This window comes from Pelmatolapia mariae, linkage group LG14 (genome assembly GCF_036321145.2).
Source record: "Pelmatolapia mariae isolate MD_Pm_ZW linkage group LG14, Pm_UMD_F_2, whole genome shotgun sequence".
Taxonomy (NCBI): domain Eukaryota; kingdom Metazoa; phylum Chordata; class Actinopteri; order Cichliformes; family Cichlidae; genus Pelmatolapia; species Pelmatolapia mariae.
In genome coordinates this window covers 17,171,304-17,185,433 of record NC_086239.1, presented here as the reverse complement: position 1 = coordinate 17,185,433, position 14,130 = coordinate 17,171,304, and the positions used below count along the sequence as shown (strand labels likewise).

At 39.8% G+C, this 14,130-nt stretch overlaps 2 protein-coding genes across 4 annotated transcripts; both read right to left on the bottom strand.

Moving 5' to 3' along the window:
- Positions 1–1,418: 1,418 nt before the first annotated feature.
- LOC134641717 (CLOCK-interacting pacemaker-like) lies at positions 1,419–8,005 on the bottom strand. Of its 3 annotated transcripts, none has more exons than XM_063494235.1 (5): positions 7,750–8,005; positions 5,248–6,745; positions 4,393–4,575; positions 3,572–3,762; positions 1,419–3,447 (listed from the first exon to the last, which is right to left on the bottom strand). In XM_063494235.1, the coding sequence occupies exons 3-5, from the start codon at positions 4,565–4,567 to the stop codon at positions 2,404–2,406; spliced, it is 1,410 nt and encodes a 469-aa protein (XP_063350305.1). In that variant the 5' UTR covers positions 4,568–4,575; positions 5,248–6,745; positions 7,750–8,005; the 3' UTR covers positions 1,419–2,403. The 3 variants fall into 3 exon arrangements, with proteins under 3 accessions (XP_063350305.1, XP_063350304.1, XP_063350306.1); XM_063494234.1 differs by having other exon boundaries at positions 6,607–6,745; XM_063494236.1 differs by lacking the exon at positions 7,750–8,005 and adding an exon at positions 7,098–7,165 and having other exon boundaries at positions 6,607–6,745.
- A 1,818-nt stretch (positions 8,006–9,823) lies between these two features.
- Positions 9,824–13,476, bottom strand: ccnp (cyclin P). The gene is made up of 7 exons (XM_065471961.1): positions 13,368–13,476; positions 12,675–12,800; positions 12,353–12,440; positions 12,001–12,173; positions 11,744–11,842; positions 11,000–11,155; positions 9,824–10,297 (listed from the first exon to the last, which is right to left on the bottom strand). Exons 1-7 carry the CDS (start codon positions 13,419–13,421, stop codon positions 9,842–9,844), a joined length of 1,152 nt encoding a protein of 383 aa, XP_065328033.1. The 5' UTR covers positions 13,422–13,476; the 3' UTR covers positions 9,824–9,841.
- Between the last annotated feature and the right edge of the window lie 654 nt (positions 13,477–14,130).

The following is a 14,130-nucleotide window of genomic DNA, read 5'->3' as shown; positions in this document are numbered from 1 at the left end:
AAAGGCCCACAGATGTGGACCCTATAAAGAAATTTAAGTTTTCATTTTTATATATCAGTCCTATATCATGTATGCCTTGTTCCAGTATCCAATTTATCTTCGATGAGAGATATTGACATGAACCTTGTTAAGCCAGGTGACGTCCGTAAATATCTCACTCATGATCCTCACTCATACGTTGGGGCAGCATGGGGGGCACAACCTGGGGACCCTTACTGGATCCATGCTCTGGCCAAAACCCCTGACCAACTGTTCGAAAGACTGTAGTGTTGCCACTACACTATCGAGCTGCTATTTTTAATTCCAAAGTGGTTGCAATGGTATTAAGAGCACTAGGAGTTGTAACCCCAAAACTGGAAGACAGACTCCAACACATTCCAGGCACGAAATCAAAGGTCTCTGTGGACAACAGTCAAATTCCCAAGTCTCTGGTAGAGGACCCAAGCTCGTGAAGATGTCTCACACATCTCACACGCACAAAATGGAGGACATGCAAATCAATTTAGGTTACTTATACTTTATCTTTTAGTAGGGTTAAGTTAACTGGTGATTCTAAATAGCTCCTACATGTCTCTCTGTGTTAGCCCAGCAACAGACTTGTGACTTGTTCAGGATGTAGCCTGCCTCTCGTCAAATGGTGGTTTCGATAGGATCCAGCCTATATTTTCTCTCCATTACAATAAAACTACCATAAAAACCATTTTTAGTATGATGCCTAGCAACCACCCATTTAATATAGATAAGAACCTTAAGGGGTCTAAGCCATTCCTGTGTGCCAAGTATGATCGCTGAACTCCAGACTGTGTAGGAGCTGGCAGTCAAACAAAACAAAACAAAAAAATCATCACACACAGAGATAGACTTCATGTGTTATGATAAGATGGTAAATATCGTTTTCATATAATTTGTAAATGATTAAGTAACTAAAACATTCAGGCCACATAAAGAACATTTTAAGCTTTATGAAAGTGCCATGCATATGCCTAAAATCCCATTCTGGTACAGTGCTTAGACCCTAGAGGAGTAAAATAATTGAAGATGGTGCCACATCTGGCCTATACTTTGATTAAATATCAAGGACCAATAGTATAAATTGCTCACTCTTTCCAACAGCCTCTGTACATAGTGTACTTTTCATATGTCAGCATGTTATTTCATTAGGAAAAGAACACAGTGTAGAAAAGGGTTACAATCCACACAATCCAGCAAATGGAAAGGAAACTATTTCCATGGCTTTCAGGAACCAGAGACAGTGCTGTACTTCTACCACATGTAGCACCCTGTCAGTTTCCATAGCAGCAGCTAGAATAACTCAAGGTTAAGTAAACATGTGGCACAAAAACACAACAATAATATGAGACTCACCTTGAAAAGCTCCACACTGAAATAAAGACCATTTTCCCATAGTTTTATTTAAATAGCTTAATTATGAAAACTTAGCATTTAAAACCACCTTAAGTTTCACAAATGTGTTCATATGCAGAAAGAGAGAATAATCTTGCACATACCCCATGCATTAAAAACACAAAACAAAAACAACAGCATATGTTTATACTCAAATTTTTAAATTTATAAAGCAAAGTGTGCTTTTCTACGAGCAAAACAAATCACCATATAAAAGCAACAATTAGTGGCTTGATCAAAAAAAAAAAAAAAGTAAGACGAAAGTAAAAAATAAAGCGGCTACATGAGAGGATGTGGTATGACTGGATACATAGAGCTCGTTGCAGAATTGCTTCCATTATCATGAGATGTGTGCTGTGTTTGTAAAAGAAAGAAAATTGTTATAACCAACAACAACAACAACAACAACAGCCTGTGATGTTAAAAAAAAAGAAAAAAAAGCTTTAAGGCTTTGTGGAAAAGAGATTGGACAGAAATCCACATGTCCAGTGTAGTGTTGTGCAGTTTATATTTTGAGTCTTTAGCTTCAGCTGTGCTATCAAAGGCACAGAATAATCACCCTGATGTTGGTGATACAGGTATAAAAGAACTGTTTCTATTCATCTTTCCCTGAATGTGGTTGGTTTGAAACAACAGCAAAACAACCAAACTTGATAATATATACTGCAGATGTCACCACTGCATGAAGTGCCACTCCCCTTCCCTTCTCCCAGGGAAACACGTTTTTTTCTCTTCTTTAAGTGCATCTCAAGCAGACATCATACCATCATCTGTCATCAGATAGTGAATCTGGTCTTTGATTGCACTCAAGTGCATTAAGCCATTAATTAAGTCCGAAAACTGTGACATGCACAGTAAGGACTAAAGCTATGTCTTTGTTTGATTTCCATGGACCTACAGAGATTTTCTGCATGACTCCTGTAACACTGGGTTTAAAATATTCATAAAACTAAATGTCCACAACTAAAACTCACCCTTCAAAAGGCACTGCCAACTGGGCTAACCAGTAGAACTGTCAGGAGGCGTAAAGCTGCCTTTGTCTAAGGATGTCTCACTGGCCTTGAGCTTCCTGTCTTGTTTTGACTGTGGCTGCTGTTGTGCACCACAGTGTTGCGCTAGCATGGTGCTGAGAAGGCACGTTGGCAGGGCTTGTGTGGTCTCAGCAGCTTGTGGCCTGTTGGTGTCCCCTTTGGAAATCCTTTCTGATGGACTGGCAGAACCTGGCACAGTTGAGATTTGGATATTCTGCAGGATTTTAAGGTTGGGATAATTTCCTGACTCAGCCATAGCTTGATGGAGGTGCTCCCAAATAGTGATACCATTTAGATTGAGGCTGGGGTTGCTGGCAGCCTGGCACAGCAGCTCTGTGTGCTGCCGCAGCTGGGAGAGGTCCCGCTCTGTGGCATTGCTCTGACGCATCAACTCCTTTGTGCACAATGTAATGTCCAGCAGACCGGACTGTCTGAGGATTTTTACTGTGTTGAGAAAACGTCGGTGGCGAATACTGGTGGTGACATCTCTGTTAAGTCCAGCCGAACTGGTTGTGAATAACGAGTAGCTGGTGTCCTGACTGGATACAGATGGGGATCTCTGGCTCATGGAAGTAGGGGTGGGACTTGAGGCAGACAGTTGATCTTGGGGTGGAGAAGAACACGGCATGCCAGTCGCTGAGAGTGCCAACTTAGGTTGTTTATGAAGGTGCTGCTCTGGCAGATTTCGGGTCACAGACGGGCCATCACTCTTTTGTTCTGAGCACACCCTCTTGCTGAGACTCTGGGATTCGTGGATCAAATATTTATCCGGTGGCTTCTTGCTGGGATGTGGTGCTATGCGTGGGTAGGAGTTCAGAATGGGTAAGTAGGAACCAGGTATTTTCCTTTCTGAGGCACTTAACTTTCGGGACAAGGGCTTTGATAGCTGGAACGTAGCAGGCAACAATCCTGGCTGCTGGAGAAGGATCATTTGACGAGAACCCGAATGGTTGATGTCAGTGACGCTGTTTCTCCAGAGAAGCTGGCCTCTTTTCTGTGTCACGTCTGACTGCTGGAACAAAACAGGAAGAGAAAAGTCAATATGACACACTGGTGAGGAGCTCCACAGTACATCTGATGGTAACATTATTTTTCTTTCTGAAAGACTATCCTGTGTTGGTTGTATCCTTCTTTACCTGGTTAAGCATCGTGTCCTTGATCATGTAAACGGGTGGCTGGTCATGACCATCAGGCATCACAGAATGCTTTCCAAGATTCCTTTGCATACGTTCTTGGTTTTGTGACGTTTCTGCATGTTCACTGGCTCTGAACTGGCTTTTGTTTCTCTCCTGGTCCTCCACATCTGCCTGTTGCCAGTCTGAACCATCTGCAGAAAAGTTATTACAGGAAGAAATGCTAACAGCTGAACACCACATTCAAGAGGATAGTTGAACTTTTTGTGACACAAAGCAGCAGAAAGATGTTTTTTCTTCCCCTCACTACCTTATCAGGCAGTACCAAATCAAACTAGGCAAACATTTGCTTTATTCTCACAAAAGGGAAGACAGGAGGGACATGCATGCTCTCCTACAGTCAACACTTCTTTTGTGGTATCAGTAACACAGTGTTCATATTTCTGTTTTATTTATTTTCTTATTTGTATTTGAAATAAAAATTGTGCGTTAGATGCTCTTAAATGACTCAAGCCACACAAGAATGTCCAACAATACTCATTCCATTATTTTCTTCTAATCAACTTTCACCGTGTCCCTTAGGAATGTCACACAGATTTCTACACCCTTTATTTCACATAGATGAAAAGCTAACCCCAAAAGCTAAAACTATATATTTGTAATAACCTTTTCACTTTGAATTCAAGGAGATGCTTTAGACATTATTCCAGCAAAGTTGAAGTGAAGGTACAAATGCCTGCACTGGCTTGTATATAAATCTAAAAAGCATGGTGAATAGCTATGAAATAAAATATGAAGCGTTTGCTATATCGACTTGGACTCACCAGAGAAGCCAGAGTCCTTCTCCGAGCTGCAGTGGGAGCCCCTCCTGCTTGAGTCATCTTTGTCTTTAGTGTCACGTATAGCCAGTAGAGCTGTATTGTTGCTCTTATCTTTAACTTTCTTGCTGGGTGCAGCACAAGGACTGTGCTGATCCAATGAAGGCTGTTCCTTTGGCATACTGGACCCTATCAAGAAAATCAGAGAAATTTAGATAGCTCCTCTGTGCTAAGATGTAGGAAATAGTAACCCTAAACAGGTTTACCATATATATAATCCACAAATAAACAACAATATCCTCATACTTCATACTATCGGAGGGTAACTGTTTCAGTTTAGTTTGTAAAATGTAATACTCTGTTTCAATAGATGTATGGTTAAAATTCCTTAGACAGCAACATTAACCACAGTGTTGAACAGATGTTCCTAACATCACTCACTAAGACACAGTTAGACAGATACTTTTTAAATCCTAACCATGAACCAGATCTTGACATACATTTAGGACTCTATTAAGCCATGTACAGGCCCATATGTTTTTGCAGTTCTGCCTCTGAAAAAATAAATTAATAAATTAATTAATTAAAAAACATACTCTCAACTTAACAAAAATGTTGCACAAATTCAGATTCAGAGGCTCAGAAGTAATTGGACAAATCCCTGATGCCAAGTGCGTCGCAGCCGTGTGTTTTTTTTTTCTTGAGAAATTAAACAGATAAAAAGATCCATGGTTAATTGCAAGAGCTGTTTTTCACAGGGTGTCCTTTCACTGGAATGAAGGTCCAAAGAGAGAGTGTTGGCTGGAAAAAATGAAATCAAATTAAAAAAAAACTATTAGAAGGATAGCAAAAACTGTTTACCAACAATTTGGTAGATTCTGCACGGGTCAGAAGACAACTAAGGCTAAAAGAAGACGACTAAAGTGCATGATGACAGAATTTCCTTGGTTGATAAGAACAACTTGACAACATCTAACCAGGTGAAGAACAGAGGAAACAGGTGAGGCAATCATTGTCAAGGTAACAATCAAAAGACAAATTTAAGAATGGAAATACAGAGCTAATTACACTCAAGAACAGGAAAACCAGATAAGACTTTACAAGAATATACCAAAGTTAGTCTGCACCACAATGTTGAGAAAAGCATTCTCAAAGACAAAAGCATACTACATCATCTGTCAAATATGGTGGAGGGAGCATTATTCCAGTGGAACTGGGTCACTAGGATTTCTTGATGAGATGTTTGCTGATAGAAGTGGCAAGAGGAAACATCTGTCCAGATTCTGCGCCTCACAGTGCAAATGGATATGTACCCAAAGCCTACTGCAAAAGCAACTCAACAGTTTCTAATGGCAAAGAAATATTTTCTTCAATATCCAAGTCTGTCGCTTGAGCTCAGCTCAACAAAGCAATGTTCGATCATTTAATGCAAAACTGAATACAGAACGGCCCCCAAACAAGCAGTGGCTGAAAATGGCTGCAGTAAAGGCCTGGAAGAGCTTCTCAATGAAGGAAACACAGCATTTGGTGACGTCCATGGGTTCTAGACTTCAGGTAGTCATTTAGTGTGAAGGACTTTGGTAAATAAATAACACAAATAACAATTCTTATATTTAAAATTGTTTGTCAAATTATTTGTAAGTCTCTTGTAATAGTTGTAATTCCTAAATAGTAAATGCAAATTGCATTTCATTTTTGTATGTCTTCAGCTTACTTCAACCACATATTGACAGTTTGATTTATAACAAACTTGTACAGAGGGAAAATTACAGAAATTTTCTTTACCCAGTAAATTGCTGACCTAACTGTATAAAGCCCAAAGCCTTTGGAGTTAGTCTACAAAAAAGTACTGTTGTTTGCACCACAGTACTCCATGGTGCAAACAACAAAAATTTCTGCCAAAGGCCTGTGGGAAATGCCAGCAAACAGACATGAATGTTAGTTGATGGATCTTTGCTAAATAAATAAAAATACGTTTGTTTGTACGACACTTGCTGACAGAGCAGTATAAGTGTAAACAATAGTTCAAGATTATAGGACAGACAACAGAATTACATACCAGCATGACCAAAATATCTGATCTTGTTATTCAATTAGGACTCAACTGTACCATGTATCAGCACACAAATACATATAATTATATTAGGAAGTTAAAGAAAAATAGGTTTCTGGTTTTCTAACTTTCCAACAACACATTTCACACACAAGTTTGCAGCTTACCTGCTTGACCTCACACCACTGTCTGCTCAGCTGTGATGTGTACTCTGCTTCATGTGCTGCAGACAGTCACTCACCTGGGAAAAACTATGTGCCAGCACCATTTCTAAATTGCCCCAAGCATGTCACCCTGCATTATGTTCTGTAAAACAAAAAAGTAAAGGACAAAACAAGTGATCATATCAATTCATACTGTACAACGCAGGCACTGATATAAATAAACGGACATGATAAAACCGGACAACCATTGCTCGGCTCTAATGAAGATACTAAAATGACTCACAATTAGGCTATAATACACAGAACTCCTCATGTTGCCCACAAACTGTAGCTACAATCTGATATTATCCCTCTGTGCTCTCTACTGTGATTTCTCTGTCTCAAAGATGAGTTGAGACGATAACGATGTAACTACAGCAGCATGTATGGTTGTGCAGTTGAAGGACTTTTAACTTTAATGGCTGCTCTTTAAGAATTTAAAGATATTATCCTACCAATCGGGTGAGCTCGACTGATGACATCATCACAGCATTTATGATATTATCGGGCTGGTTCCATGAAGGCACCACAGCCCGCTGTCAGCTGAACAACACCACACTTCCCCCCACCCCGTGTTATGTAACACTCAACTTTAAGTCCGGCCCTCTGCTTACATACACTTCCTCTCACACAAACAAAAACATAAAAAAGACATTTAGTATCCACGGTGGTAGCAATATAAACGCTGTGTGTAGATTATCTGTTGACATAAGCTAAACGTAAAACCTCTGTACGTAAACAGCCAATTATACCATTCTAAGGCTTGTTTTCTAGATTCTCTGCTTTTTTTTTTTTTTTAAATGCCGTCCATAAACGCTCAAATGTTATAGCTGTTGTATATCCAGTATGTAGCAAAAATATTTTATTATATGCGCTTTGTCAAATTTGCGGTTTTAAAAAACTAGGGTTAAAACGGTTTGAAATTAGGCAACGTCCATCAAACTGTTTAAGTTGAACGCCATATGCGACAAATTTCAAAATAAAACGCACAGCTAAAAAAAACAAAAAGAATAAAAAGACGCGGTTCTGTGAATAATATCACATATTTCATACACTACTCAGTGCAATATATAGTTGTTGACTTTAGGTTCTTCAGTCACTACTTACCTATACTTTTATCCAACCGGACAAACTGCGACGCTTTTGTTTTGAAATTATAGTGGCTAAATTTTTCCTAGCTTGACGTCGCCGATCCCAGAAACGATCCGAAAAAGTGAAAAAAAACCATAACCAGTGTCCGCACGCTGTCACTCGATCCTGTAAGTATGAACAACACTGTGGGAGGACAGCCCAGCGGCGACACAATTAAACATGTGTTCGGCCTTTTTTACCTTAACTGAACCCACAGCTGCCTGTTGGACCACCTACCACACACACAAAACGAGCTCTCTCCGCCAGCTAAGCTCCTATTGGTCCGTGACACAACTCCAAGAGCCAATCATAGGAAGCACGTGCGCAGGAAGGCAGCGCTTGTGCAGGAAACCAAGAGGGTCAAAAGACACATTTGCGAAAGGTGACACTTGTCTAAACATTACAAAAAGTGAGAAAGAATAAACTAATGTGGGAAACTTAAAGTAAAAAATGTTTAAGACTGAGATATGAATCCTTTAAGCATATAAAAGGCACCTCACTTACGAGAAGGATGATAACAAAGGGCCGAATTTCCATCTCTGTTCACTTAGTTACTGGAAGCCTTTTACAAAAGCAATTTCTGTAGTTAAATTGATGAAAATGCCAAAGATAACATGATTTTGACTGGTATAAAAATATTTTTTTCCACCAACAAGGTGATTCCTAAAGAAGGAACTCTGTTTATCAATGTACTCGCTTCATCGAGTCATCAAAAATGGTCTCAGGGGTAGGGTGGCTGTGAAGAAGACATTAAGGGAAAGAGGAAGAAAGGCTAAGGCATGCCAAATTACACTGCATTGAACATTAGTAACCAGTTCTATGGAGTGATGCATGCAAATTAAACATTCATGGCTCAAATGGTCATCCATATATACAGATGTGGTCAGGATAGTAATTCAACAGTAAGTGTTTAATTTATGGAATAATGAACCCAGAGTACCTCAGTCAGATGATCCCAAACACTCTGCTAATGCAGTGAAAGCATTGAAAGTGCTCCATTGTGTGTGTTGGGGTTTTTTTGGTCTTCCTAGAGTTTGGTATCATCTTGACAGACCAGAACAAAAAGACAACAATATCCAAAGATCGCTGCATATCCATCACTAAACCATTCCTGAAGACTCAAAGAAATTAAGAGTGTTCAGGTTGTGCTTAAGAATAAATGCAGTCAAAGCAAATATTGACAGACAAGTCCCAGTTTCCTGTACATTGGCACATGGCTCGATACATCTATGCACCCATTTCCACTTTTTCTAGCAAAAATATAAAGAAATTAGAGGTGGCTTCAGACTTTCACACTTTTTAGTAAACATTCCAGTGCCATTGAAAAGAAACACTTTCCAGGTGCCACTGGACTTAAATGTATTCCACATTTATGCAAAAATGAATAGGCCAGATGTCAATACTCAGCACCAGACACTTTATTTTTTACATTAAAACTTTCTCAAATAACTTGGATTCAGACCACATCCTCTCCACAAAATGGCAAGACAAGGACACATCAATACAGTTCAAATATATATATCTTTTTAAATCGGCTACAAGATAAGTTCATAAAACAGGTGTGCTGCAAAGTTGGTCAGTACATATGTCTGGCAACAAATCTTACTTGTTTCTTTACCCAATTACATGTCAACACTTCATGATCTATAGTCAAGATGATAATGCTTTGGTTGGAAGTTTTTTTGTCAAAGGAATAACATTCTTGAGTTATACTAGTGTAATATAACTAGTTTAAACTAGTTTGTACTAGTTTAGCACCTTTGAAGCTCAAGAATGTAATTAAGTTGTTTCAAATCAGGTATGTCAACTGCATACACCCAGTAGACTGGAGGCATTTTTCAGTCCTGGGTGTCTACTGACATGCATAGTTTCTGGAGATGAAAATTTAAGAAAAGTAGCACAGGGGTGAGCCTTGGCAGCAGCACTGGCTAGAATATGCATGATCTTCATAAGAGTAGCTTCACTGAAAAGAAAGAAAAAAAAAAAACAAAAACATAGCAGCACAGACATTAAACTGACCACTACGAAAGTAACAAAGCTTTGTATAGATGTAAATGTGGTAACCAATTCATTTGTGACGAATAAATGTGTTGCTGACCTGCCAACATGAATGCTGGAGACTAAACACCAGGCAGCCTCTCCCTCTGTTGTTGTAGGCTCCTGCACAACTTGGCGGGCCAAACAGAGTGCGGCTCCAGCGAGCTGAGCGGGCAGAAACACCACACACTGGCCCTCCGGGAGCGACAGCTCCAGCAGATAACGAGCCATCCACACCACCTAGTGCCACAAATAACCGGATGGGGTGACACTGGATCTTTCTGATCAATGCGCACAAAATATCTTGACAAAAATGTTGTCCATCTACCATGGCACTGCAGCGAGCAACAGAGGCAAAAATAAGCAGGAAATGAAGAGGTGGAGAGTAGGACAGCTCAAACTTGAGGCCAGAGAGGACTTTGCGTTCCATTCGCAGAAACTGATGCTTAGTATAGGTGTGATCCATCAGGGAGCAGAGTCCAGACACCTGGAGCAATCACCACAAGATAGAACAGCTTTAGAAATAAAGTTTGTCGTCTTAACTTGCAAGATTAAAAATAGTAGTGAATCTCAAAAGATCATAAGGTGAATTTTTTTTTGTATTCAACTCAAAAGGTAAACTTTCATATATTCATTACAAAATGTGAAATATTTCATACACTTTTCATTTTTATTGTTACAGCATATAGCTCATGAAAAATCAGAATTCCAGTATCTCAAAATAATATTTCTTAAGAGGAATACAAAAAAAGAATTAAAAAAAAAAATTGTTGAGCTTCTGAAGAGTATGTTTATACACTCAGCACTTTGATAAGGATTATTTAGCACAAACTAATGCATCAGTGCTGGATGGCATGTGGGTGATCAGCTTGTGACACTGCTGAAATGTTACTGAAGCCAAGCTGCTTTTATGGCCGCTTTCAGGTCATCTATGTTTTTGGGTAGGGTGTCATCTTTAGGTAGTTTGTTTTCACCTTTCTCTTACAAAAAACAAACAAACAAAACCAGATTCTCTGTGAGCTTCAGGCCAGATGAATAGGCTGGCCAATTAATCACAAAAAACAAGAGGATATAACAAAATATATTTATGAAGGCATGCCAAATTACACTGTATTGAACATGCTCATGGCTTATTTAGAGATCCAAGGATGCTGTATCTGTTCAGACATGGAGTGCTGAGGCAGCATACCTCAGGGAGAAGACACTCTTCTTTCTTGGCAGCAATGAAGAGACAAACCATGCCAAGGAGCTGCAGGTTGGCTGTGGTCACCTTGATTAATCGCAGTGAGCGGTTGAGGAGGTGTATAGCCAGATAAAGGGTCTCATCTTGAAAGTGCATCATTTCCTGGGAAAAAAACCCCAAAACAAAACAGGACCTTCATACTCTATATGGAAGATGTACATACATAACCATAGTGATGCCATCCATTGATTTGTGGACTACCATTTTAAAAGCATTGCTGTTTAGCTTTTCACATATTTTCATCTTGGCTTTTTTGAAGTTGAACATGAAGTGCAGGTTTATCAGCTAATGCTAGCAAACTGTATCAAGCCTGCTTCCCTCAGGGAAGTGCTAAAGATGCTTCAGCACAAAGACCCACAGACTCAAAAACAGTTTTCTTCAACTCCTACACGCACCGATAACAGTCCCAATCCCACCCCCCAACTTTTCCATTTCCCTCTATAAACCACCACTGTGCAATACCAAATTCTATGTGCAATAACCTGAACTGTATATAAATAACACTATTTACAACTTACAATATATATGCTCATAGCTTTTTAGATATAGAGTAACCCAACATTATCCACTTTGATGTGTTTTTATGTGCGTCCTGTGTGCCCATTACCCATTTTACTTTTTACAAACAACCCAACGAAGGGATACAGTCTTTGATTAGCTGAAAATTAATCTACTTTAAAGGGGACTTACATGAACCTGAATGAGCCAATCCACCAGAATACCTTGAGTGGCATCAGTAAAATACCTGGGGAGGTCAGCACTGGGAAGAGAGTTCTGTGTTTGGGTTCGCTAAAGGGTGAAAATAGAAGACAGAAGGCACACTAAATAAAGGATGAGAGTGCAATAATAAGTGTGTGAAGTCACATTACAAGTGACATGTGCACACAGCCCGCTTGAAAGACAAGGTTAACTCAGATGAGACATGAAGGGGTTTAATGGTGTCTCACCATCATGTCTAGAAACATCTCCCAGGCATATGTCCGGTCCCATATGAGATCTAATTTCTCTAATGCCTTCTCTATTTCATGGCGCAACAAACTAGGAACCAGCACTTGTAGGCTAGGAAGACCCTGCAGGCCACAAGGATAAAGCAGCACAGGATCTTCTACACACCCTTCTGCTATACAGGACAGCAAGAGAAGCACAAGTTTATAAACTTTGAGCAGGTTTAAAACAATATTCACTCTTATGAGCACTGATAATTCAATTTTATTAACCACTCATCCTACATGTTGGCACCACATGGTTTTATGGCTCTGATCTTTAAAAAAAACAAAACAAAACAAATAAAAAACATACCAATTAATTTACCAGGTGACCATGCCCTACTGTCCTCATGAAACCCCATGATGATGCCTTCACTGGTTTGCAAGGACAGCCTCCTTTCCTGCAGAGAACACATTTGATCATTGCAAAAATGCTGCTCAATATGCAACTCTTATGATCATGGCAAGGAAAATAAAAGCACCAATTCTAACCCAGACTTGTATTACTCCAAAGGAGAGGAACTTTACATCCACACAGAATTCCTGCAACCATTCTACACTTAGCTGGCAAAAGAATACATCAAGTCACTTTAAGTACATGAAGTCATGTTAGTGTTGGGAGACAAAAAGCATACCCATCTGCGTTCTGGTTCCATTTTAAGCAGGTTCATCCTGGACTCGTCTGCTTCTACAGGCTGCCAGCGATCTATAGGCCCAGAGGCATTAGCCCAGGTTCTTAGTGGGGCTCGCCTTTCATCCGCCTGGAGGGATCACAGACGGTAACTAACTGACACTTTCTGATTCTGACATTAAAATTGAATGCCTATGCATTCCCCCCCCCCTCTTCCTCCTTCACTTTAGGAGGTAAGCATCTACAGTGCAGTTTGTGAGACAATCTGCTGACAGTATATCTCTGCAATGATTTGTTCAAAAAGTGTGTCTCACATCAAGGTCCTGTTACAGCCACATGGACTCACGGCAGGTGAACACAATCAGTCTAATAACAGAAACTTGTAGACTTTGAGAAAGGTGACTGCAGTGCAGTAAACAAAGTTTCAGACTCATCTAATTATATTGCTGTGAGATGATAAAGGGGTGCAATAACAAAGGAATGTGATTAATGAGGTAAAAGTTACTTTTCCTTTTTCATTTCTCCATCAGCTTGCCCAAATTCTCACCGCATTTGAGCAAGCACAACAAGGTTCAAGGCAGGAAAAAAAAAATGAAGTATGGAAACTGAAGAAGTTTCCATGCTTCATTTTAGCAGTTGGTTTTAGAAGTATATCACATTTGTTTAAGACTGGGTCTCTGGAGCACACCGAGCAAACCTTCTTGTGTAAGTCCAGCAGAGGCTTGGTGTCGCAGAACCCAGTCCTGGCCATGGTCACAGCCGAAGACAGAGGTCTCTTGCACGGCCGCTGCAGCTACTTATCCACGGGTTTTCGGCGGAGACCTGGAGCAGAGCCGTGCAGCCAGAAGAGCCATTAATAAAGACAGGTGAGCTCACTGATTGGGGCGGGGTCAATGGTGTGATGGGCAGGTTAGAACTTCCGGTGGATAGCCAGATAGATGGATAAATAAACAAATTGCGCAAAAATGCACATTGTAGCGTAAACGTCAAACCGTGAGACATTCATGGGTCCTTAAAAGCTCATAAAATTCATCTGCGTAGTTCAAGGAAAAAGATGAACTTTAAGTCTTAAAATGTTTTGTCCACCGCGACTTACGTTTTAGTGAGACCGAACAATGCTAACGGTTATATTATACTCTCATAATTGGGGCATTTTATGCAACCCCACGAAGGTCAACGCGAAGCCGTGTTCCTTCACTAGTTTTATAATACAAACAAAGCTATCACAGTGCAATCGTCGAATTACAAAATGATGTAATAATTGAGTTGCTAGAATTGGCTTGTAGGAAATGTCCTTTCTCAAATAATTGCTCAAATGCTATTTCAAAGCCTCTTATAGCTTCAACTAGGTCTGGGTTAAATTGATTTCTGGCCTAATATGCATCTATATTTAAATTCTAATAAATAACACTCATTGTGTAACATTAATCTAATCGTACTAGTGATGGTAAATTTGATTC